Raw genomic sequence first — 20,431 nt, 5'->3', positions numbered from 1 at the left:
TACACTGAAAGTATAAAAACATTAAAATATATAAAAATCAACATTGCCATACTTTAATAATACCAAAAATTAACATAAAAGCAACAAAACAAATGGCTGTACAGATCCGAGCATTCAAGTACATTGGAGTTCCATCAAACTGGGAAATAATTTCAGTAATGGAAAGGCAAAAAAAAGAGAAGAGGTACAATGGCAAACAATAAATACACACACAATTAATAAAAAGGCCTGGATTAAAGAAACATCACCTCCAAGTGACTTATCTCCAGTAAGTTCAGTATATAATTTGAAAACAGATAACCTAAACTAGAAAGAAGGCTTTACTTTTAAGGCTGTAAAAACAAAGCACTTTTCTCTTTTGAACTGAAGTATTTTTAACAATGAATCATGGCTCTATTAGTTTCTTCTATGCCCACATTAAAATGCTAATGACCACATTTCCCTGGAGGCTCTTGTTGCCCAGTAGTGGTACAGACCTGCCCATGTGTAACCTAAGTGGTCGATGCAATGGGACTTTGATCCCACCACCCTCCTTCCCTTCTCATCCCATCTCCCCAGCATTGCCTTGCCTCAAATTTCTCTGTCTCCAGCTTCTCTGCATAATTATTTTTAACAAATGGTATTTTAAAGAAACACTCATGGATGCGGATGAAAAATGTTAAGTGTGCTGAATCACCTTGCTAGCAACTCACATTTTTATGTTATAATTTACAACTTAACTACCATTTTATATATTTATGTTTATGTGTGTATATATCTATATATATATGAAGATATATTTATTACCCCTTACATACACAGCACCTTGTATTTCATGCATCAAAGTTTTACTCAGTTTAGTTGGTATTTGCCAGGAGGTTCCTGTGGCCTTATACATCCAGCTACAGGAAATAGGCCCAGCAAACCCATCTCCCCTCATGGAACAGATCAGAACACAAATATAGAAAGAATACTTGCTTGCAGAGACCTTCTTGATTTTAAGATAACATACCCATTTTGTCAGGGAGTGCTGACTCTAAGCTCAACCAGAGGCATTAGAAGCCAGTTGCTAATGGCTGACCATTAAGTGAACATACCCAGCTAATGTGTTATTCATTGCCACTGCACATCCTGGGAAAGGAGGGTAAGCCACTCATTGCTGTCCTGTTTCTCTTCATTGTCATACCTGTCAGGAGAACCACACTACCACAGAAAAACGGGAAGAGGGGGAAGGAAAGTCTGACCACAATGCACAACAGCGGAGGAAAATCCTCCTGCAGCAGAGAAGTAGGAAACCTTCTAGATACCCTATCATGCTTTTCTTTGAAGGTTTTCTTTAAGCTTTTGGCCTTGATAATTCCAGAGCAGTCACTTCTAAAAATTAATTGTGTTGTAGCACGAAGTCAGTTTTCCAACTGTATTTTAATGTTTTACTGGGGTTTTTTTTAGTGTACAAGGCTAACCAGGAGTTTACCTTTCCAGTCTGGTTCTATTCCATACAGCTCGAGTGTGCCCACTCTCTCCACTACAGCCTGCCCTTATTTAACTTCAGTTACCACAGAGGCATGCATTGCTCCACTGCCATCGTGACTGCAAAAGTATTTTATAGATTAATCTCATTTTTTATTGCTGGTCTGCTAAAAAATTCATTTTATTTCACTAAGATACACGATTAGTCCTTGCAGCCCGTCTTCTAAGTGAGTGAGTTTCTATTTGATGCTAGATTTCTTTGTACAGCACTTTAACCATCTAATGGCTGGAGTCACACAGAGGTTACATTTTGTAGGCATATATGACCTCTTGTCATCGTGTCTTAATAGAGACAGTACTAGACCTAGAATAAACACTAAAATAAAAGTAAAAAAACAACAAAACTCATGTTTGAAAACAGGTAAATTACAGAAGTCTTTCTACTTTTGATTCTCTATATTACAGTTACCCATTTCTATAATCTAGAAACTTACAATACTTAATAAAAGTGATTTAGAATCTTTAACTCCTCCTCTCTTTCTTTCCCATCAGAGGAAAAGTTTCTCTGTATAGTTGCAAATGCTCTGCTGGACTGAACCAAGCATCTAGTTCAATGTAGCATGAACACTGAGCACCCCTCAATCATGGATGCTAAGGTAATAACTTGAGTGAATACTGATTTGCAGTAATATGCCCCTTAATATTCTCCAGCAACCACTGTACTTTTCACCCGTTCTTCAATACTAATAATCAAAAGCCCTGGAGAAAAAGTTAATGTCATTTAAATCACATTACAATGTGACTTGGGAGTTTGTTTTTTAAGGAATGTGTCTGAGAACCCACAGCTTCTCTGGATTTAAAAATAGTATTTTCCTCCTTGCAATGTTCTGGAGCTTTATTCCTTAATGCTTTTAAATTATTTAAGATAACTGGGAAAGATAGAGCTATATCAAATAAATAATCAATATAACAGCATAAAGTCTGACTGCTCCAAACTAGACAGAAAAAAGAAAGGGGGAGCTAGCTACCTACAAAAATAAAGTGTATGCTGCATTTAGCAGATTATAAAATCAGTTACACACCAAAATAAAATTATACTCTCTTCTTTCAGGAATTCTACTCTTTACATTTTGAGTATTATTTAGATTAGTGGCATACAATGCCACAGGTTCATTGTTCTGTTGGAGTCTCCTGCCTGAAATGCATAATTAAATTGAACTTGGGTAAAAATTACAAAGAATTGCCCAGTTTTTAAAAAATTAAATAAATAAATAGATAGTTGTCTACTATTTTTCCACATATGAAGCCTTCTTCCTCTTATGTAACTCTGATTTTCTGATTTAAGCTGTATTCCTCCAACAAGCAGCATTCTTGACTTAACTGGCATCATCAAGGTGAATTATTAGTTAACAGCATCTGAAGGTCTTGATGTTAAGATGACATGCCTGATTTTGACCTTTTTCTCAAATTAAAACTATTCAGAAATTTTGTTTTTTACTTCCTACACAATTAGGTAAAATTTATCTTGTAGTAATGTTGAGGGAAATTTTAAGAAACCACAGCAATGCAGAAATAACAGTAACCAAAAAAGTAAGTCAGCTTTTATGTCTTCATTACAACCTAATTTTGATGAGATTAAGTTGTGCTTTCAGAATCCTTTCTGCTCTTAGATGTACTTCATATTTAAACTGGTCACAAATAAAGCGTTGTTCCATTGAGCTGACAACAATGACAACAAAACTTATTATATAATTAAATCAGCCAGCAACAAAAAGTAATTTAGAGGTCTTGCAGTAAAAGGAGACAATAAAACTCTCCTATAAATATTTGCTCATGGTATTGCCAGCTTCTATCATATAAACCTCTTAGGATTCAATTTATTCTCCTGTCCTAGTAACCAGAGCCACAACTCATAACTTTTTTCTTTAAAGCATTAATCATGTGAAAGCTCTTTTCAAATGCTACACCTTCCTTCACTCACTGGTTAGAAGCTTTTGTCTGCTTGTATATTTCTTTTGTATGTTCCAGGTGACTTCACCAGTGAGTTGACAATTCCTGATCATTTACACCCATCAGCTAAGGGATGCCTGACAAGCTATTTTTCCACACCTACAGCCTGCTTCCATAACTCAGGGAAGCCCTTCCGATACAATACAGAAATGAGACTCACACTCTCTCCAGAAAAAAAACCCCAAAACTTTAGTTCTAAAGTGCCTTAATGATTTTGTAGGAAAGGATTTCATCCACAGCCCTAGCAGAAACCCAGGACCATAAAGTCCCAAAAACAAAACTCTAACCATCTACAGCCAAAACCTCAAAGCACAGAGACAATAATGAGGATTGAAAGGAAATGGTAAGAAACACTAGTTATGAAGGTAGATAAAGGTCTCATTGCAGGGAACAAAGATTTGTTCCCCCTCCCCCCAACCCTTGTTTTACAGAACTATTTCTCCTGGGATGGGTGGGAAGCTGTTTACTGTGGAGTAAAGAAAAGGATAATTAAATTCTAAAAAATAAGTGACAGCTTTGTGAGACTCATAGGTCAGACTGTCTTGGACAATTCAATATGGAGCTCATGAAAATCAACAGTCGACATGAGATGTCAGTTACCATCCAGTCCTGAAGGACAGATTTCGCAGAGAGCAAGCTGAGCTAAGACCTAAGAGATCTTGAAAACAAAGATAAAAACGTGCCATGTTTCAGCGAGACCCAACAGAGGAATGAAAAACATGGGAACTTACTTCAGACCTCAACAACAATCAGTATCTAGATATGACAACAATCAGTATCTAGATGAGAGAAGGACAAGACTGCCCTTACTTATCTATTACAATGAAGGCAAAAGATGATGATAACCAGCTCAAGAGTTTAAGTAGCATAAAAAAAAGTCGTACCAAGGTTATTATACCAGACAATGTTATCAAAATATTTCAATAAAGTCTGGTTAAACAACCCAATCCAAAACACCAAATTGCCCAGAAGACAGAAGGAAATGCCTTCTTGTTTGCACTGTCTAGGCAATTGTTCTTTAACTAGCTTTTTCTTAAAGTAATCAAAAATATAGACTAAAATCTTCATGAAAATTTTAAAAAAACTGATGCAAACACTTATATTTTAAAACTATCAAAATTAATCAAAACCAACAGCAACTGCCTCATCTTTTACAGGGGCTGTTCATTTCAGCCCTAACTTTTATACCAGTGGAAGCCTCTACGATTCCCATTCTGCTGTTCTTGCAGGCTATTTCTTCACGTTCTCACCAGATGAGTAAGACAGCCCATGAGATACAATTTTTTTAAAATAAGGATTTCTTGGAAGAGGAGGTATGCAAAAAAAACCCCCAAAACATTAAGAAATTACAAGAAACAAAATACCTGCTGCCTTTTAACTAGTTTATAAGACTATAAAAGGCACCTTCAGTACCACACCAACAAAATCTCCTACTGGAAAGCAGATGTAGCCTGGGTGACAATGATTCAGTGCAAGAACTCTCAGAACTCATTGCTCTGGATTCCCACTAAGTCATTGAAACTTTATATGCATTGCTAATTCCGATACAAGCTGAAGAAAGAAAAACACATGTGCAGGCACAACCCCAGAGACTTGGAAATAACAATTATCAATTGCCCTCCTTAAAATAACAGAATTATGTTGGATAATTTTGTACAGATATATACCAATTGTATCTTGATGATCTGCATCAAGAAATGTTAGTGTCTCAGCAGACATTTGGAACACAGAAGCATGAGTCACTAGCTAGACAGTCTGAGAATAAAATAACAGGAAAGAATATTGGGAAATATTATGCTTGTGAAAAAATCTGATTTGTTTTTAACATATGCTGCTATTTCAATGACAATCAGAGATTAAACTCAAATGAAGGTACATAATGAAGAGGGATAAAAAGGAGCAGGTGCAGGAGTAGAACTCCAGAGCAATCTTTCACACATCCAGCATAAAGGGAGAAAAGTAGGGGGAAAAGATACAGATATTGAGTAAAAGGAGGAGAGAGCTACCTGAAATAACACCACCTTTTTCCCTGAACTAAGTGTTTTGAAGATTTCCAATCAAACACCCACTTTGAGCCAAGTCTTGATCCCTTACAAGCAGCCTACACTGCAATGATGATCACCAAACCACAGAGTGGGAACTGCAGAGTCCAAAGAGCTTCTACTAATTATATAAAATGGATTCCCCAGTCACAGCAAGCCAGTACTGAGTACTTGTGCATTTTACTTTGAAGCATAATTTAAGGGGCACAGAATGATGCAGACAGACACATACCAATGTCTTTATAGCAAATTTCAAGTTCTCAAGACTGCAAAGAGATTAACTGGGGAGCTATTGCACAACACAAAAAAAAATCATCATAGTGATTTAAAACTATAATAGATCCCTAACTACAATCTGACTTTTAAAATATTCAATCAATACCTAGAATTGACCAAAAAAATCTGCATTGTATTGATTCAAGCCTTGTCTTTGATCCCCAGACTGATACATGAGCTTGTTCCGTGCCACACACCATGACTCCAGAACAAGCTAGGTAATTCCACCCTCAGAAACACATTCCACTGCAAGAACTCTGTCCACAAGGCACCGTTGCCACATTTAATTACTACACTACCCACTGCTAATAATTAATTGGCTCAAGTTTGTCTCTGTTCATTTACAGAGCCATCTCAAACATGAGGAAGAAAACCCAAACAACAAACAAAAATATTTGATAGGTGACTACTACTGGGATCTGTGCCTCTGACAAAATAATATCAACCTTCTAAAGAGCACAAGATTGTGTATCTGTAGCCAAAGGATAAATCAGTAAACTTGCTATTATCTGATAGCACACACTTGATCAAATAAAATCAAACATAAAATGCACAGCAAACTAATTTATGCACATCTAAATGAACTAGTAAATGCCTGGCATCTAAACATGTGCATAGATCACATATCCATATATGATGGAAATATTCTGGGATGCCCCAGAATTTTGATACTGCTCTTAGTCAAAAACTTCAGAGTTTTAATTTCAATTAGAGCTGGAGTGCTAATTTTTTCCACTCCAAATAAGTAAGATTTACAGACAGTCTCCTGAAGCAATCGTGCCCAACTGACATGGATTTTAAAGTAATTAAAAGGTAAATATTTTCTCGATGTGGCCACAGTAAAACTATATATTTTGATATCTCAAAACAAGCATAACTATAGATGTACTTTCTGTAAACTGCATTGTTGCAAACTCAAGTCATTGATATTTTTTCTCTAGGGATTAATTCATACTAAAAAGTAAATGAATTGTTGCCTTTTAGTACAGCAGCACTGATGCACATGAACTGAACAAAACCACAGGAAGCTGGTTATGAATGATTTTCCATGCATTCATTAAACCATTTAGGTTGGAAAACACCTTTAAGATCATCAAGTCCATTACAAGCTGCCCAGCTCAGAAGCAACACACACCACTCCAAGCAACTGAAAGTAAAAGTTTTGCACCCTATGAAAGGCTCCTACTTTGTAATTATGTCACTACAGGGAAATGTGTACTGATTTTCAGATATTTAAGTGACAGTTTTCCACTGATAAATACACTTTTTCTTACACTGTTACAAGTAGTGGCTATTGACCACATACGAAAGCAAGATGCTGTCCTGAATTGAATTTTCATTTTAATTCAAGTAAGATTAACTTGAATTCTATTGGAAAAGAAAAAAAAAAAAAAAGAAGAAGAAAATAGTCAGACATGCTTCAAAAACCCCTTTGCTCCAAATACACTCAGCCAAGAAGGGAAGAATACCTTGCTTAACAATCCAGATGATTAGGTAAGCACATGCCTATGCAAAACAAATTCACTCCTTATCCAGTCTGATTTACACCAGAAAATAATCAGGCTTATAAGGATCATAAGTAAGCTTTAAAAACGTAGATAAAATTTGTACATATACTCACACACCCTGTATGCAGAAACTTCTAGTTTGCCAGGAATGCCAAAACTGGAAATCCCAAGGTAATACCACTAAATTCTAAAGGTCCCTGTCTTCAGAAGTAACACCATAAAATGACCTGCCATATCTGTCTTGAGCTTCAGACGATTGTGTTTTGAGCAAAGGAATCCCACATTCACAAAAAAAGTATTTCTCTACACCTTAGTTTTATCATACAACTTTCTTTTTTGCTGTTCTTTCTTCTTCAAGATCTCATCAGGACTTGCTAATATTGATACTTCAAACAACTGAGTCATTTATAACACATCTAAAGAGCACCACACAGTTACAATTTGTAAGCATGACATGCTCCTACAAACTGCACGTTCTTAAGTTACTTTTTTTTCTGTCAACGAAGTGGTACCAATCACAGTTTTTTTAATCTACCTAAGAGCAAGGATACCATTTAAAAACCAAAAACACAACCACCAAAATAACAAAAAACACCATCACCAAAGACAACTAAAAACAAACAAAACACCAAAGAGAAAAAAAAAATGATGCTGTGTTCTGAATTCCATTAATGATCAGAATAATGATCCTTATAGACTGGTACTTTGGAAGTTTAAGTACACTTTTTCATACATTTACATGTAAAAATATGCATAGGGTACAAATTGCTTAATAAAAATTGAAGAACTCTTCTCATGATCTGACTATTTGGATGCTCTTTAATGTCACATATGCACAGGCATTCTGCAAAAATACTCACACTCTCCACAGTCATATTAATCAGCTTTAAATAAAACTATCTTATGCAATTACAATTCTTAAAAGGCTTGTGAAGTCCTTTCTGTTCTGGAACAGAAGTAATAAAGCAAGCCATGACCATCTTACGATAGTTTAGAGCGTTCTTTTCTTGGTTTTGCCTTTTGTTTGTCAGTTTTTAAAATAAAGGCTATGTGTAAGAATATATCAGAATCAATGCTCAAAGTTTTTCTTCCATAAGTGCATAGAAAACTTGAATTTGCTATTTATGCCAAGCAACAACTAGAATCCTCTAAAAAACATAAACACTTAGTTTATCCAATTGCAGATTGAATAAACACTCCCCATTAAAGATTCGGGTGTAAATTTACTACAGTTATTTGAACAAACTCCATCATGACAAACATCTATATAATGTACAGCCATCTTACACATGTAAAATGAAATGCAAGAAAAGGAATATTTTTTTCCCCCTGAAGGGGGTAGAAGTTTTTATTGCTGTATAAAGCAGCCCAAAAGAGTCACACCTGCTTTTATTATGACATCTGTGAATGTTCATCTTATGTATACTTTCCAAACACTTCAAATATAATCATCATCATCTCATGTATACTTTCCAAACACTTCAAATACAATCATCATCATCTTACATAATAAACCCCCCAATATCAAGACTGGAACACCAAATAAGCAAACAAGAAATAAGGAAAGACACTGAAATGGTAAGATGAAACTTGATATATAAATCAATTCTTCTACACAATTCATAAGAAATATTTAACTTTAGAGCAATTACAAATGAACTTAGACACTAATGCATCTTTTACAACAATCTAAATATGTTTAATGCCTATTAACACTTGAGAGCCTAACAATGAAAAATAAATTTAAAGCCCAAATCAGAAGTCAGATAACCCAATGCATCTCCAACAAGATAACCATTTGCAGATTTTTATGCAAGAACCCACTTTTACCACACGCTAAGTTTTATGGTGAATTTTGCAACACTGGCAGATAATTTCAACTGTCTGACACCTTTCACCATTTTTCCCCCCTTTACTTTTCATGCCTTTCCAAAATATTGTATTTGGTAATGCTCAGACCTCTGAGAGCCCAAGTACCCAGCACTGACTCAACTCAGCCCTTCTCTGGGGTGACACCACTCACAGGAGCCACCTGTACCAATCCTGGGTGCTCCTGTGTGACATTAATGAAGGAGAGTGGCTCAGGGAGTCCAGCGGGCAGGACAACTGTGACAAGGACACGTGGGATTACAGAGCCTGGCAAAACTGCATCTGCATCATGCCGGGATTAGGAAGGAAGGAGATAATCCACTGGAGGGGTTTTACTGACTGCACACATTTGAGCAGACAGGGGAGGCAATAATTTCACCTGCAACTTGACAAGTAGGCAGGAAGGTAACAAGCCTTGTCTTTGATCCCCAGACTGATACATGAGCTTGTTCCGTGCCACACACCATGACTCCAGAGCAAACTAGGTAATTCCACCCTCAGAAACACATTCCACTGCAAGAACTCTGTCCACAAGGCACCGTTGCCACATTTAATTACTACACTACCCACTGCTAATTATTTTCTAAATCTGGCTCTCCGGATTTTTATGGTTTTTATGCCAAAACTTTTGCTGCTCCCTAAAACTACTGAAATGGCCGAGTGACATCTAATTTAAAGGGGAGACAAGATGAAGTCTAAAAAATCCCAGCATTTCTAACAAAACAAATTACATATCAAAACAGTTACACATAATGTATATATAACAAAATAAAAATATCAGAATGAGGGATGAAACTGTATTTCACTAAAACCAAACAGATTACATCAGAATTCTTCATAACCCAGAGTTGCAGACCAAAAAGTTCCAGAATTAGACATGCACATCAAAGAAATCTAACCCACTAAAATTACTGTGTGATAGTTACTCTGGAGCTTCAACTACGAAGTAACAGCAACAGGTGTATAAATGAGACATCATTGTATTTGGAATTGTCAACTAGAACAAAAATAACCTTAGTGATAGGGGTTTTTTGGAGAGAAAGAGGTGTAATTTCCTCTACCATTCAGTTGGAAAAACTTAAAAAGGGTAAAATTAAGAAAAGAAGAGAGATAAAACAAAAGCAGTAAAACCTAATGAAAACATACTAGGTAAAATTCTAATGAAAACATACTAGGTAAAATTCTTTTACTCCTTCAATTTCAACAAAAAAGGCAGATACCTTTCTTGTCTGAGGATGTCGGGAAAAAGCCAAGATCTGTTGCTGTCAAAAATCTCCTCCATTCTCTTAAAATCAACTTGAACTTTCCCCTCTATCTTCCAGAGGGGTTGAGTTTTTGTGTTCTTAGTCTGGAGAGAGCCGATTTCCAACCTCCAATCTCCACTCTATACCATTGTACCATTTACTCCTGTAAATCCAGGTTTTCCTAAGGGCTAAAACGGCATGTGCTTAGACCAAAGGCCCACATCATGAAGCTACCCTGGCTTTTATTGCACAAATATCCTCTTGCTTTCTATATGGAGGCAACTGATCTGGTAGACCAGTGAGAGCAGAGAATGTAATTGAACTGGACTTCAGCAAGGCCTGAAGTGTTCCAGTGTCCTTCAAGCAGATTGGAAACATACAGACTAGACAAGTAGACAATAAGCTTGGAAAAAACCACCAGACTGGAAAGGCTGTGGTGAGTGATACAAAGTCCAGCAGGCAGCTGGTTACTGGGGGTATCCCCCAATTACTGACCCAGGGGAAAAATACACTTTCAACATGTCTGCAGATGATATTAAACTGGATTTGTTCACTCTTAAGGTATGACAACTAAAGGGAGAAATTCTACTGTTTTGTTCAATTAGCTAATGAAAAGATAACTAAGATGGCACCAGGCTCTTTTCAGAGAAGCAGTGATAGGGCACAAGGTAGTAGACAAAGTTTCAATAAGTAAAATCCCAAATAGATGACAGGGAAAAAAAATCACCACAACGGACATCAAACACCAAAACAGACACCCAGAGAAGCTGTTATATCTGCATCCTTGAGTATTCTGGAGTACTGATGGAAGAAAGCTAGAGGAGTGCCACCTTCTCAAAATTTCTATCCTCTTTAGAGGACAAGCTAATTAATAAAACTTAAGAAAACTACTGAAAATCACAGAATGTGAACACTAGTAAGTTAAAGACCTAAGTAAGGAATACCTTATAGTGTATTTGCCTTCTTGTTTCTTTTTAAAACAGAGTTTTAAAATGTTGAAACATCAAGCTTGTTCCAGAATTTGCCTGCTAAAGGTCTTAGTAACACGTGACAGCACAGTCCTACAACATTCATCTGTTCTGAAAAGTAGATGCAAGTCATCACTCTGCTTTTGCCTGCTGTGCTGTGTGGCATGTACTATGAATTCACGTGTTTTTCTGCCCTCTTTGTGAACTATGTACTGGAGAACCTCTATTGTATTTGCCGAGGTGAGAATTGTGAGGTGAGTAGACATTCACAATACTTCTTCTATGTAATCTTCCCTCTGCAAGGAGAATACCTTATTTCAATATCTAAATGTCAAAGTAAGTAAAAGGAACTGCACAGGATTATTATCTCCATGCTATAGTTGGAGCAGCAGAAAATTGACAGTTAAATGACTTTCTCAAAGTCAGAACAAGTAGCTGAATAAAGCACAAGAAATTAATACAAAATTTCCAACTTCCAGTTTTTGTGTTGTCAGCAAGAGAGATAAGCAACCTCTCATCTCTGTGGTGCCCAGTGACAGAACCCAAAGGAATGGCCTGAATTGTGTCAAGAGAGTTTTAGGTTGGATATTAGAAAAAGGTTTTTTACCCAGAAGGTGGCTGGGCACTGAGACAGGCTCCCCAGGGAAGTGCTCACAGCACCAAGCCAGACAGAGTTAAAGAAGTGTTTGGAAAATGCTCTCAGGCACATGGTGTGATTCTTGGAGATGGTGCTGTGCAGGGCCAGGAGCTGGATTCAAGTGATGTTTGTGGGTCCCTTCCAACACAGAATAATCCATGGGTATGTGATTTGCCAATAAGAGAGAAAATAAATATACACATAAAATGTGCTTCTCCTGTTGGACAATATGTACCTTCTTTTTTTGGCAGCTTCTAGACACTTATGGTCTGAAATAGCTGGGGGCAGCTAGATGCAATAAGAAAATGAAAACCCTTAAGAATGCAATGTAAGAATGCATTGTTTCACACTAAATTAGACTCCTCCCATCACTGTGCTATTTCTTTTCCATTTCTAGATTCATCATCCCCTCACGCCAATGCAAAAAAAAGGTTTCCTGACTGCTTAATAGAGGATGACATGAGCACCTACGTCACTCACAGAAAGAAGTCAACAAACACTCTTTGAGCTTTAGCAAGCCGCTTCCTACATTAGCATTAAAGGCAATTTAAAACAATACTTGAAACGCTTCTACAACATTTAGCCAAACTCAGTCATGACTTCTTCACATTTAGTAAAGTTGGAGTAATTTTAATTTTACATGCATGCAGCCCTAAACCACAATCTGACCAATGAGTCACTGCCTCCTTTCCAAACCCATGTGCTGTTTTCCAGGCCAGACAAAATGGTCAAGCTTCCTTTGGCCAGCAGAATAACTAAAAAAAAAAAAAATGAGCTCTTCCAAAGCTGTAACCGACTGCCTTTCCATCAAATTATCAACTGATAATCAATTGGCTATCAATTGACAAGCAAGAGCTTTGAGACTCTTGTGCCTTCTAAGGCTCAAACATCAAGTAACAGAAGGAAAAAACCAAAGGTGCTTCCAAAGCAGTTCATGGGACATCCTGGCCCAACTTAGCTAAGATCAATGACACCCTTTTGCAAGGCTGAAGCAGTCCAATAGATGGGCTACTGGCAGGCAATCCACCCAGCGGAACACACAGATAAATTGTATTTACTACTTCTTACCTGATATGCGTTGCTGGTAGGGACTCATACTGGCGAGAAAGGAAAAGCTCTCTGTGCTTCAACTGATGTTTCTGTTTATCAGTCAAATCAACCTCAATTGTAGTTTCAGACTCTTCTTCAACTTCTTCTGCAGAGAAGCAGAGCGTAGGTCGAAATTAACTGTGTTGCATAACATCATTGCAGCCATTTCATTTGACATCCCCCCACCCCTTAGCAACCTCCTTTAGTATTTCAAAGAAAAGATGAGTTTAACAAGACTACAGTTTATGTAACTTGACAGAATGTTAAGTATTTTGAATTATACACTTCTACATCAACCCTTTAAAAAATTATGCTCCTCTTCTCTGTACTACGCATTGATGTCTTTCACACAATTTAAGAACAATCCTGTCAACATTACTCATTCTTTTTTCATCTTCTTTCCTCTGCTTTTTTCTCTTGCTTGCTGACCAGTTTTGGGTTTGACTTTCTCTTGTCAACATTACAACTACTAAAACTTTTACAGAAGTCCTGAAGAAAAGCACACTTTCTATGAACTGAAATTTACTAAGCATAATTGAAGTCCAAAACTGCAAAATCAGTCTAAGAAAACTGAAAAAGTCTAGTGTCTTCCACCTTCTTCGATAATGACAACAAATGCAGTGGATTTGCATATTTAAATAAGATTTAAAGTTGTTTCTATTTTAAGCAAGACAGGAAGAAATAAAAGCAGACACTGGAAAGAGTCTCATATAGAATTGAAGGGCAATGTTCCCAGTGCTTGCTAACATATCACACAGTGGCAGGCTCTCCAAAAGTGCTATACTGGGACCTTGAGGGCTGAACTTCTAGTTCTTCCAGGATTTTTGGGACATGTGGAACTTGAATCTGTGCTTCCTCTAACTTCCCCAAAAGAGCAAAAAGTCTCTCTGAATAATGGATGCAAAAATACAGATCCCTTAAAAACTTCTTTAAGATTTGGCAACCTTCTACCTGGTAAATTATCCATCATCTGCAGAACCAAGTGTAGTTTACAAAATGTTTCTCAGAAACTCAACAACAGAAACTCAGCATGAGATAGTATTTCATGTAACTACCTACAACAGAGGACCTCACCCGCTCTACTAATAATAACCATTTTTACAACCAACCTACAAAGACTATTTCAAATTGAAGCCTGCCTCCATCCTCATAGCAACCACAGTTCTCTCCAAATGCAACACTACTACTTTTTTAAATTATGCCAGTGAGTAGTTCATTCCACTTCTAATAGCTCTTTTCACAAAAGTGATATAACAACATACCCTGATATAACCAACTTTGTAAACCCAATTCCACTTTAGGTCTTGCTGTAGACACCCCCATCCACTTCCCTGTTTTGGCATGTTTTGTGGAGAAAGAGAGTAGGAAAACAAAAATGAAAACAAGAACTTCACCCATCTCACCTGACAGCCCACAGACTCACTGGGCAGGCGTACAGGTTCAAGTCAGACTATAACTCAATTCAGAATTATTTTAGCATCTATAATACTGACAATAAATAAATCTTAAAAGAAATCTATGCCAAGGTAAAGCATTTTTTAATTAGGCAAACAGTTAATTAAAAAATAGAAATTCATGTCAAAAGGTTTATGTTTGTGCTGGCTTTGGATAAGATAGGGCTGTGTTTTGGATTTGTGCTGGGAACAGCATTGATAACACAGGGATGTTTTTGTTATTGCTGAGCAGAACTTACCCAAAGCCAAGGCCACTGCTGCTCCTCATAACACCCCATCAACAAGCAGGCTGGGGAGGCACAAGGAGCTGGGAGGGGACACAACCAGGACAGCTGACCCCAAGTGACCCAAGGGATACCACATGGCATCATGATCAGCATATAAAGCTGGAGGACAGAAGAGGGAAGTGGGGACATTTGCAGTGATGATGTTTTGCCTTCCCAAGTCACTGTTGTGTATAACAGACCCTGGCTGTCCTCGGGATGGATGAACACCTGCCTGCCCATGGGAAGCAGTGAATTAATTCCTGGGTTTGCTTTGTTTGTTAATTCCAATTCGCTCCCCCATCCCACCTGGGGTAGTGAGCCAACAGCTGTGTGGTGTTTTGTTGCTAGTTGGGGTTATACCATACCAGTGTTTCCAGCAATTAATTTCTACAACTGTTTATTAATTACAGTAAGTGACCACTACAAGCTACATTTTGATTGTCAGGTTCAAACACTAATATTTCTTCTAGTTACCTTGGGTTTGGAGCTTTTTTCCTAAGTAATTTAGGCACCCAAACACAAGTTTGGTCAACATATCAAAAACATCTGACTGAGATAAGGCACAAAACACAGACAATACTGGCCATTTTAAAGTTGTTGCAGGAAGACAGAGATGATCTTCCAGAGTTTAAAATGGTTTTAGACATCTATGCTCATCTCAATATCTTCCTCAATTAAGAAATTTAAAAATTTAAGAAGAAAACCCACCACCTATAAGCAAATTTATTTCACTCATCTTACATAAGATATGAAAATGTTGATCCAAGAGCCTGAAGCTGAGACCAAACATCTCTTAGACACATCTCTTAAAATACTCTGAACATGAAACAAAGTAAATTTTTCTGTTGTATTTTTAGAAATAACACAGATGTTTTACACAGGATGATCTGACAAGTTGGGTAATAAGTAGAACAAACCATTGCCAGACACAGAACAGTTCCATCCACCCAACACAATTTACCATCAGGAAAATGTTACCATTTCCTGCTTCAGCACTAAAATATAAAACCAATGTTAACAGTAGGATTTAGTAAAACAAGTAATAATTTGTCCCAGCAATCATACAAACCTGTACCAGGAAAGGAAACTGGATAGCATAAAGAAGGGAGGAAGCTAAGCTTGCTTGATGGCAACACAAAAAATTCTGCATCTGAAGAAACCTCCAGAGAGCTGCTTTTGAGGCAGGTTTTTGCAATTATCAAGCCTTAATACCCATTAATTAGAAGGAAAGTGGTAACAACCTTGCAGAACTTTTAGAGATCTCTTCACATCTTTGACTTGATTTACAGCACATGTGAATTTCATTTGCCATTCAAGGAGAGATTATTTCTACCAAAAGGAGTGAAACAGAAGGTACCTACAGGAAATCATAAAGTAGCACCAAGCTAAGCACATTTCAGCACTCAGGAAGGGAAGAAAAGCAATAGCTCAGAGTGAGCAAATATTCTTATGCAGCAATATGGTGATGACATACACAGACCTCATTGTTCCATGATTAGAGAGACAAAAAAAAAATCAATTTAAAATTAATAGGTATGACTCCAAAGATGAATACTTCATACATACATACAATCACATTTTGAAAATTACACACTCCGTTTTAGGCCTTGGGCAAAATTTAAGATAATGCTGTTTTGTAGCACTTCTCCCAGATTACAAGAAATATTTCATTATTTAAAGGAAAAAATCCTAGTGAGAAAAAGCAGACGTCTCCCGTGAGCTTTTAAAACTTGTGGTCTATTTATTATATGTGAGCTTTCCAATCATCAGTGGTAAATAATTACTGTGATCCTGAAAATCAGAGTGATCTGGTGATACTTTCAGGGACAGCACTGCAACTTACCTTTTCCCATCTGATAAAAATGAGATTTAACTGACTCAGTTAAGCAATGGATACGAGAAAGAAACTTTAACCCTCGCTCATTTTACATATGCATCACCACTTTTAAACATTATGCACATTCTTTTTTGCCTCTTCCATTTAATTTGTGGGATTTGCTGTTAGAAAATGATGGTGTTAGAGAGCCTGAGAAGAAGAGAAAACTGTCCGTGCCACCTAATCCTAGTATACAGTATCTCTGTTTATAGTTATGTGATTAGTCAAGCTTGCTATGAGAAAGAATTGCTTGCTTCTGCAACTAAAATGAAAATAAACTGAGGGCAAGTCTCTGGAAATACAATACTCCTACTTAATAAAAAACTCTTTTAAAATAATTTTTAAAAGTCCTGAAAGACATTTAAAGGCTTAAATGCAGCTCCAACAACTGTATAGTTAATCATCAGCTAGCAAAACGAGGTCAATTCCTTGGACATACTACTCTTCCTTAACTAAATCAAAATAACCCCTCATGTGCTCCCCTTGTGTACTGCAACAGAGTAAGAGAGATTAGTTTAAACATTGAAGACTATCTTCAGAGAGAAGAAGTAAATCTTCAGTATTAAAAGAAAGAAGAAATTCTCCCTCTATTGCCACCTAAATGCTGACAGTATTCTTTCCAGCTAGAGTTGGAATCTGGAAATTCAACCAAAAATCATGGAAACAGAGTAATTCAGGCTGGAAGAGGCCTCAGGAGGTCCCTTGCAAAAACTATACTTCAAAATAGCCTCAGCTGTGAGGTAAGTCCCTGGTACTCAGTAACTGAAAATCTCTGAAGACAAAAGAACACATAACCTCTCCATCCCCCAGTAACAGAGAAAAACTTCTACATGTATCTCATCTGAATCACTCCCATTTCAATTTAGTCACTGCTGAGAATTCATCTCCATCTTCTGGTCTATAACCCCCATAAGGCACTGGGAGTCCACCTGTTGTCCAAATCGAGAAAGGTCAATTCCAGCTGACTCTCCTAAAAGGGCAAGTTCCCATCATGATGGTTTCTGCTAAATGCATTCCAATTTATCAGAAACTTTCCTTTTATCAGGAACCTAAAACCTGGATGCAATATAATTCAATGTAATGCAATGGGTGCTGAATAATCAGGGAGGATAATCTCTTGCCTTGATCTACAGGCTATGTGCCTGGCAATACAGCCCAGGATGCTCTTGACCAACTCCCTTCCTTGTCAGGGAGTTGCTGTCTGTGGGCAGCCTCAGGGCCTTTCCTGAGGAGCTACCCCCACAAGCCTCCCTGTTCTCAGTTCATGCTCCTGCCAGGAGCTCTTCCCTCCCAGGTGCAAGACTTGGCATTTGAACATCTTCATGTTCTTGACATAGCACTCCTCCTGCTTTCTAGGAATCCCTGAATACCAGCCCCTCCCTCAAGCCATCACCTGGTCAGCCCCTTCATTCTTGTGTCACCTGCAAACATGGTAAGAGTGCACCACATTGCCTGCTCCAGTCACTGCTAAAGACAGGTCCCCATGGAGATTCCCATGAGACTCCACACACAGTGTGGACACTTAACCACCACCCTCTGACTCAGACCATGCAATTAAATTTTTATTCACCTAGTTGTCCCTTAATCCAGGTCAATTCCAATCGCTTGGCCTACTACAAAGAAAAAAAAAATAAGGAAAAAGAGAAAAAACCAGAAATAGGAGACTGGGAAGACATACTGGGGAAACACAAGATTCCTTTCAACAGCGGCACAGAGCAATGCTGTATGAAAACAGCAGAGTGCCCAAAGATACAGTGCATTAACTTACTACCTTAATTGCTTGAAACCATACCTCAGCTTAGCTGCATCTGGCTTATGCAAGCATTCAAATCACCATCAACAACACTTGTGGAGTTACAGCCATTTCACTGTTTGTTAAAATACTTTTAAAGTTGTATTAGATCAGTATGAGATCAGAATTTCATGTTCAAAGAAAGTCTCACTTTCAGAAAACTTTCCAAATTTCTTCCTTTCCTGTATACCTTTTTCTTCGACACTCAGCTTAAAAAATACATACATTGCAGGTATCAACAACATATTTTCAATCCTACAGATAAAAAGCTGGGAATGCTGAAGGGCAGTACGCTTACCACACACATCAAAGGAAAGGTGGCTGTGCGTAACTCTCTTTAAGCTTAGATGGCTGTGGCAAAAACTTCAAATGCACATTTGGTAGTTAGATGCTACAGCAGTAACAATTATAAATATAGATTTTGGGGGAGAGAGAGTAAATCTAATTATTGCCAAATTTCATACAAAAGAAAAACAGTAAGTCTAACCATCTGAACAGCTTTATTCAGACCGTGAATGAAGAGCTCTCTTAGGTTAGCAGTTGGCCAATTTGCTCATCTGCATGAGGCTTCTTGCCACGTTTCATTGTACTAACTTAGTTGTGATATTTAATCCCCTAAAGCTGTAGTAAGGCAGTTTAATCAACTTTGTGAGCTAGACTATGCATGGTTACACTTTCAATTTGAGTGAGGAAGCGTTTCCCAAAGCTGAATTAATTAGCTTTACTTATACCACGTCTGTTGCAATGTTCAGATGACTTAGAATGTCTAACATCAATTTGATATTTGCTGTTACTTTCAGATAGGCTAAGAAATCCAAAGAACATTTTGTATGCATTACAAGTCATGTAAATAGCATATTGCTATCTAAAGCATGAATCTGAGCAATTTTGCAGGTAGGAAAAAAAGAAGTGATCACTTGCATTTACAGGGAACAGGTCTACTTTTAATTCCTGCTGGATAGCATGAATATACATGTGGCCTCTAAGGGATTATCCAGTTTTCCTACACGATTATCCAGTAATCCTCCCATACTACCTCATAATTATTTTTCTAAAGAAGGTCACAAAACAAAGAAATAACTACTGTGTAGCCATTAAGAATTAATATGCCACACCTACTGTCCAATAAGAAAAATTATTTCCAAAAGAATGCAAAATGGTTTTTTGGGTACTTCCAAGTAGCATGTCATGATAATAACAATTTTCAGGACAATAGTCAGTCATAAGCAATTGGACAACCGTATCACATTTATCACAGGCCTGTAGTGAAAATATTTTATGGAAACAATCACACCTTTCATTAGCAGAAAAGTTCACCTTCCCAAACTTGATGGGTGGGGGTTAGTTGATAGCTGGTTCTGGAGATTTTTGAGAGCTAGAAGCTTGTGGGTGGAAAGCAAGGAAGGATTACCTCCACAAGTACTATGAATCATTATGTGCTACATTAATAAATAGATCCTAATAAATTAAATACAACATGAATAAATGCAAAAGCAAGCACAATAGTTCTTTAACCATTTTTCAGCACTGCAAGCTAGCTTATAACAACACTACAGAACAGAAGGGTCCCACAGAAGCATGAGAACAATAACACGCAGGCAGTAGTGAAAAAGCCGGTTTATGTATCATAAACCTCAACTAGATTTTCCCCTTTTACCTAATTTCTGTATCACTTATTTAAATGCAAATTCTCCCAAATAAGAAAAATATCCTGTTACAGGGCTCAGGTTGTGTTTGCTCATGTGTACATCTGTACACATGCAAGCTGCTGCAGGATGTGAGAAGCAACAGTCCTGGGAGGTGTTTCTTCGAGCAGCTCATTAGGAGCAGCAAGAAGCAGACTCAAAACTGTGCCATAGACACTGCTATTTACAACATGATGAACATCCAATTACTGGTTACATCCAGCTCATCAGCTGAATCAAAAGTCAATTCGTGGTTTTTCCAAAGT

General features: G+C 37.4%; 1 protein-coding gene across 5 annotated transcripts in view; it reads right to left on the bottom strand.

Annotated features, from left to right (window-relative positions):
- Positions 1-20,431, bottom strand: part of MTA3 (metastasis associated 1 family member 3) — a 154,098-nt gene that overhangs the window by 100,697 nt on the left and 32,970 nt on the right. For all 5 annotated transcript variants that reach the window (XM_068185842.1, XM_068185843.1, XM_068185841.1 and 2 more), the window contains exon 4: positions 13,072-13,198. In XM_068185842.1, the coding sequence (XP_068041943.1) occupies positions 13,072-13,198 (127 nt within the window). The remainder of the gene's footprint in view (positions 1-13,071; positions 13,199-20,431) is intronic.

This window comes from Anomalospiza imberbis, chromosome 3 (genome assembly GCF_031753505.1).
Source record: "Anomalospiza imberbis isolate Cuckoo-Finch-1a 21T00152 chromosome 3, ASM3175350v1, whole genome shotgun sequence".
NCBI classification, from domain to species: Eukaryota; Metazoa; Chordata; class Aves; order Passeriformes; family Viduidae; genus Anomalospiza; species Anomalospiza imberbis.
This window is presented reverse-complemented; position numbering and strand designations above follow the sequence as displayed.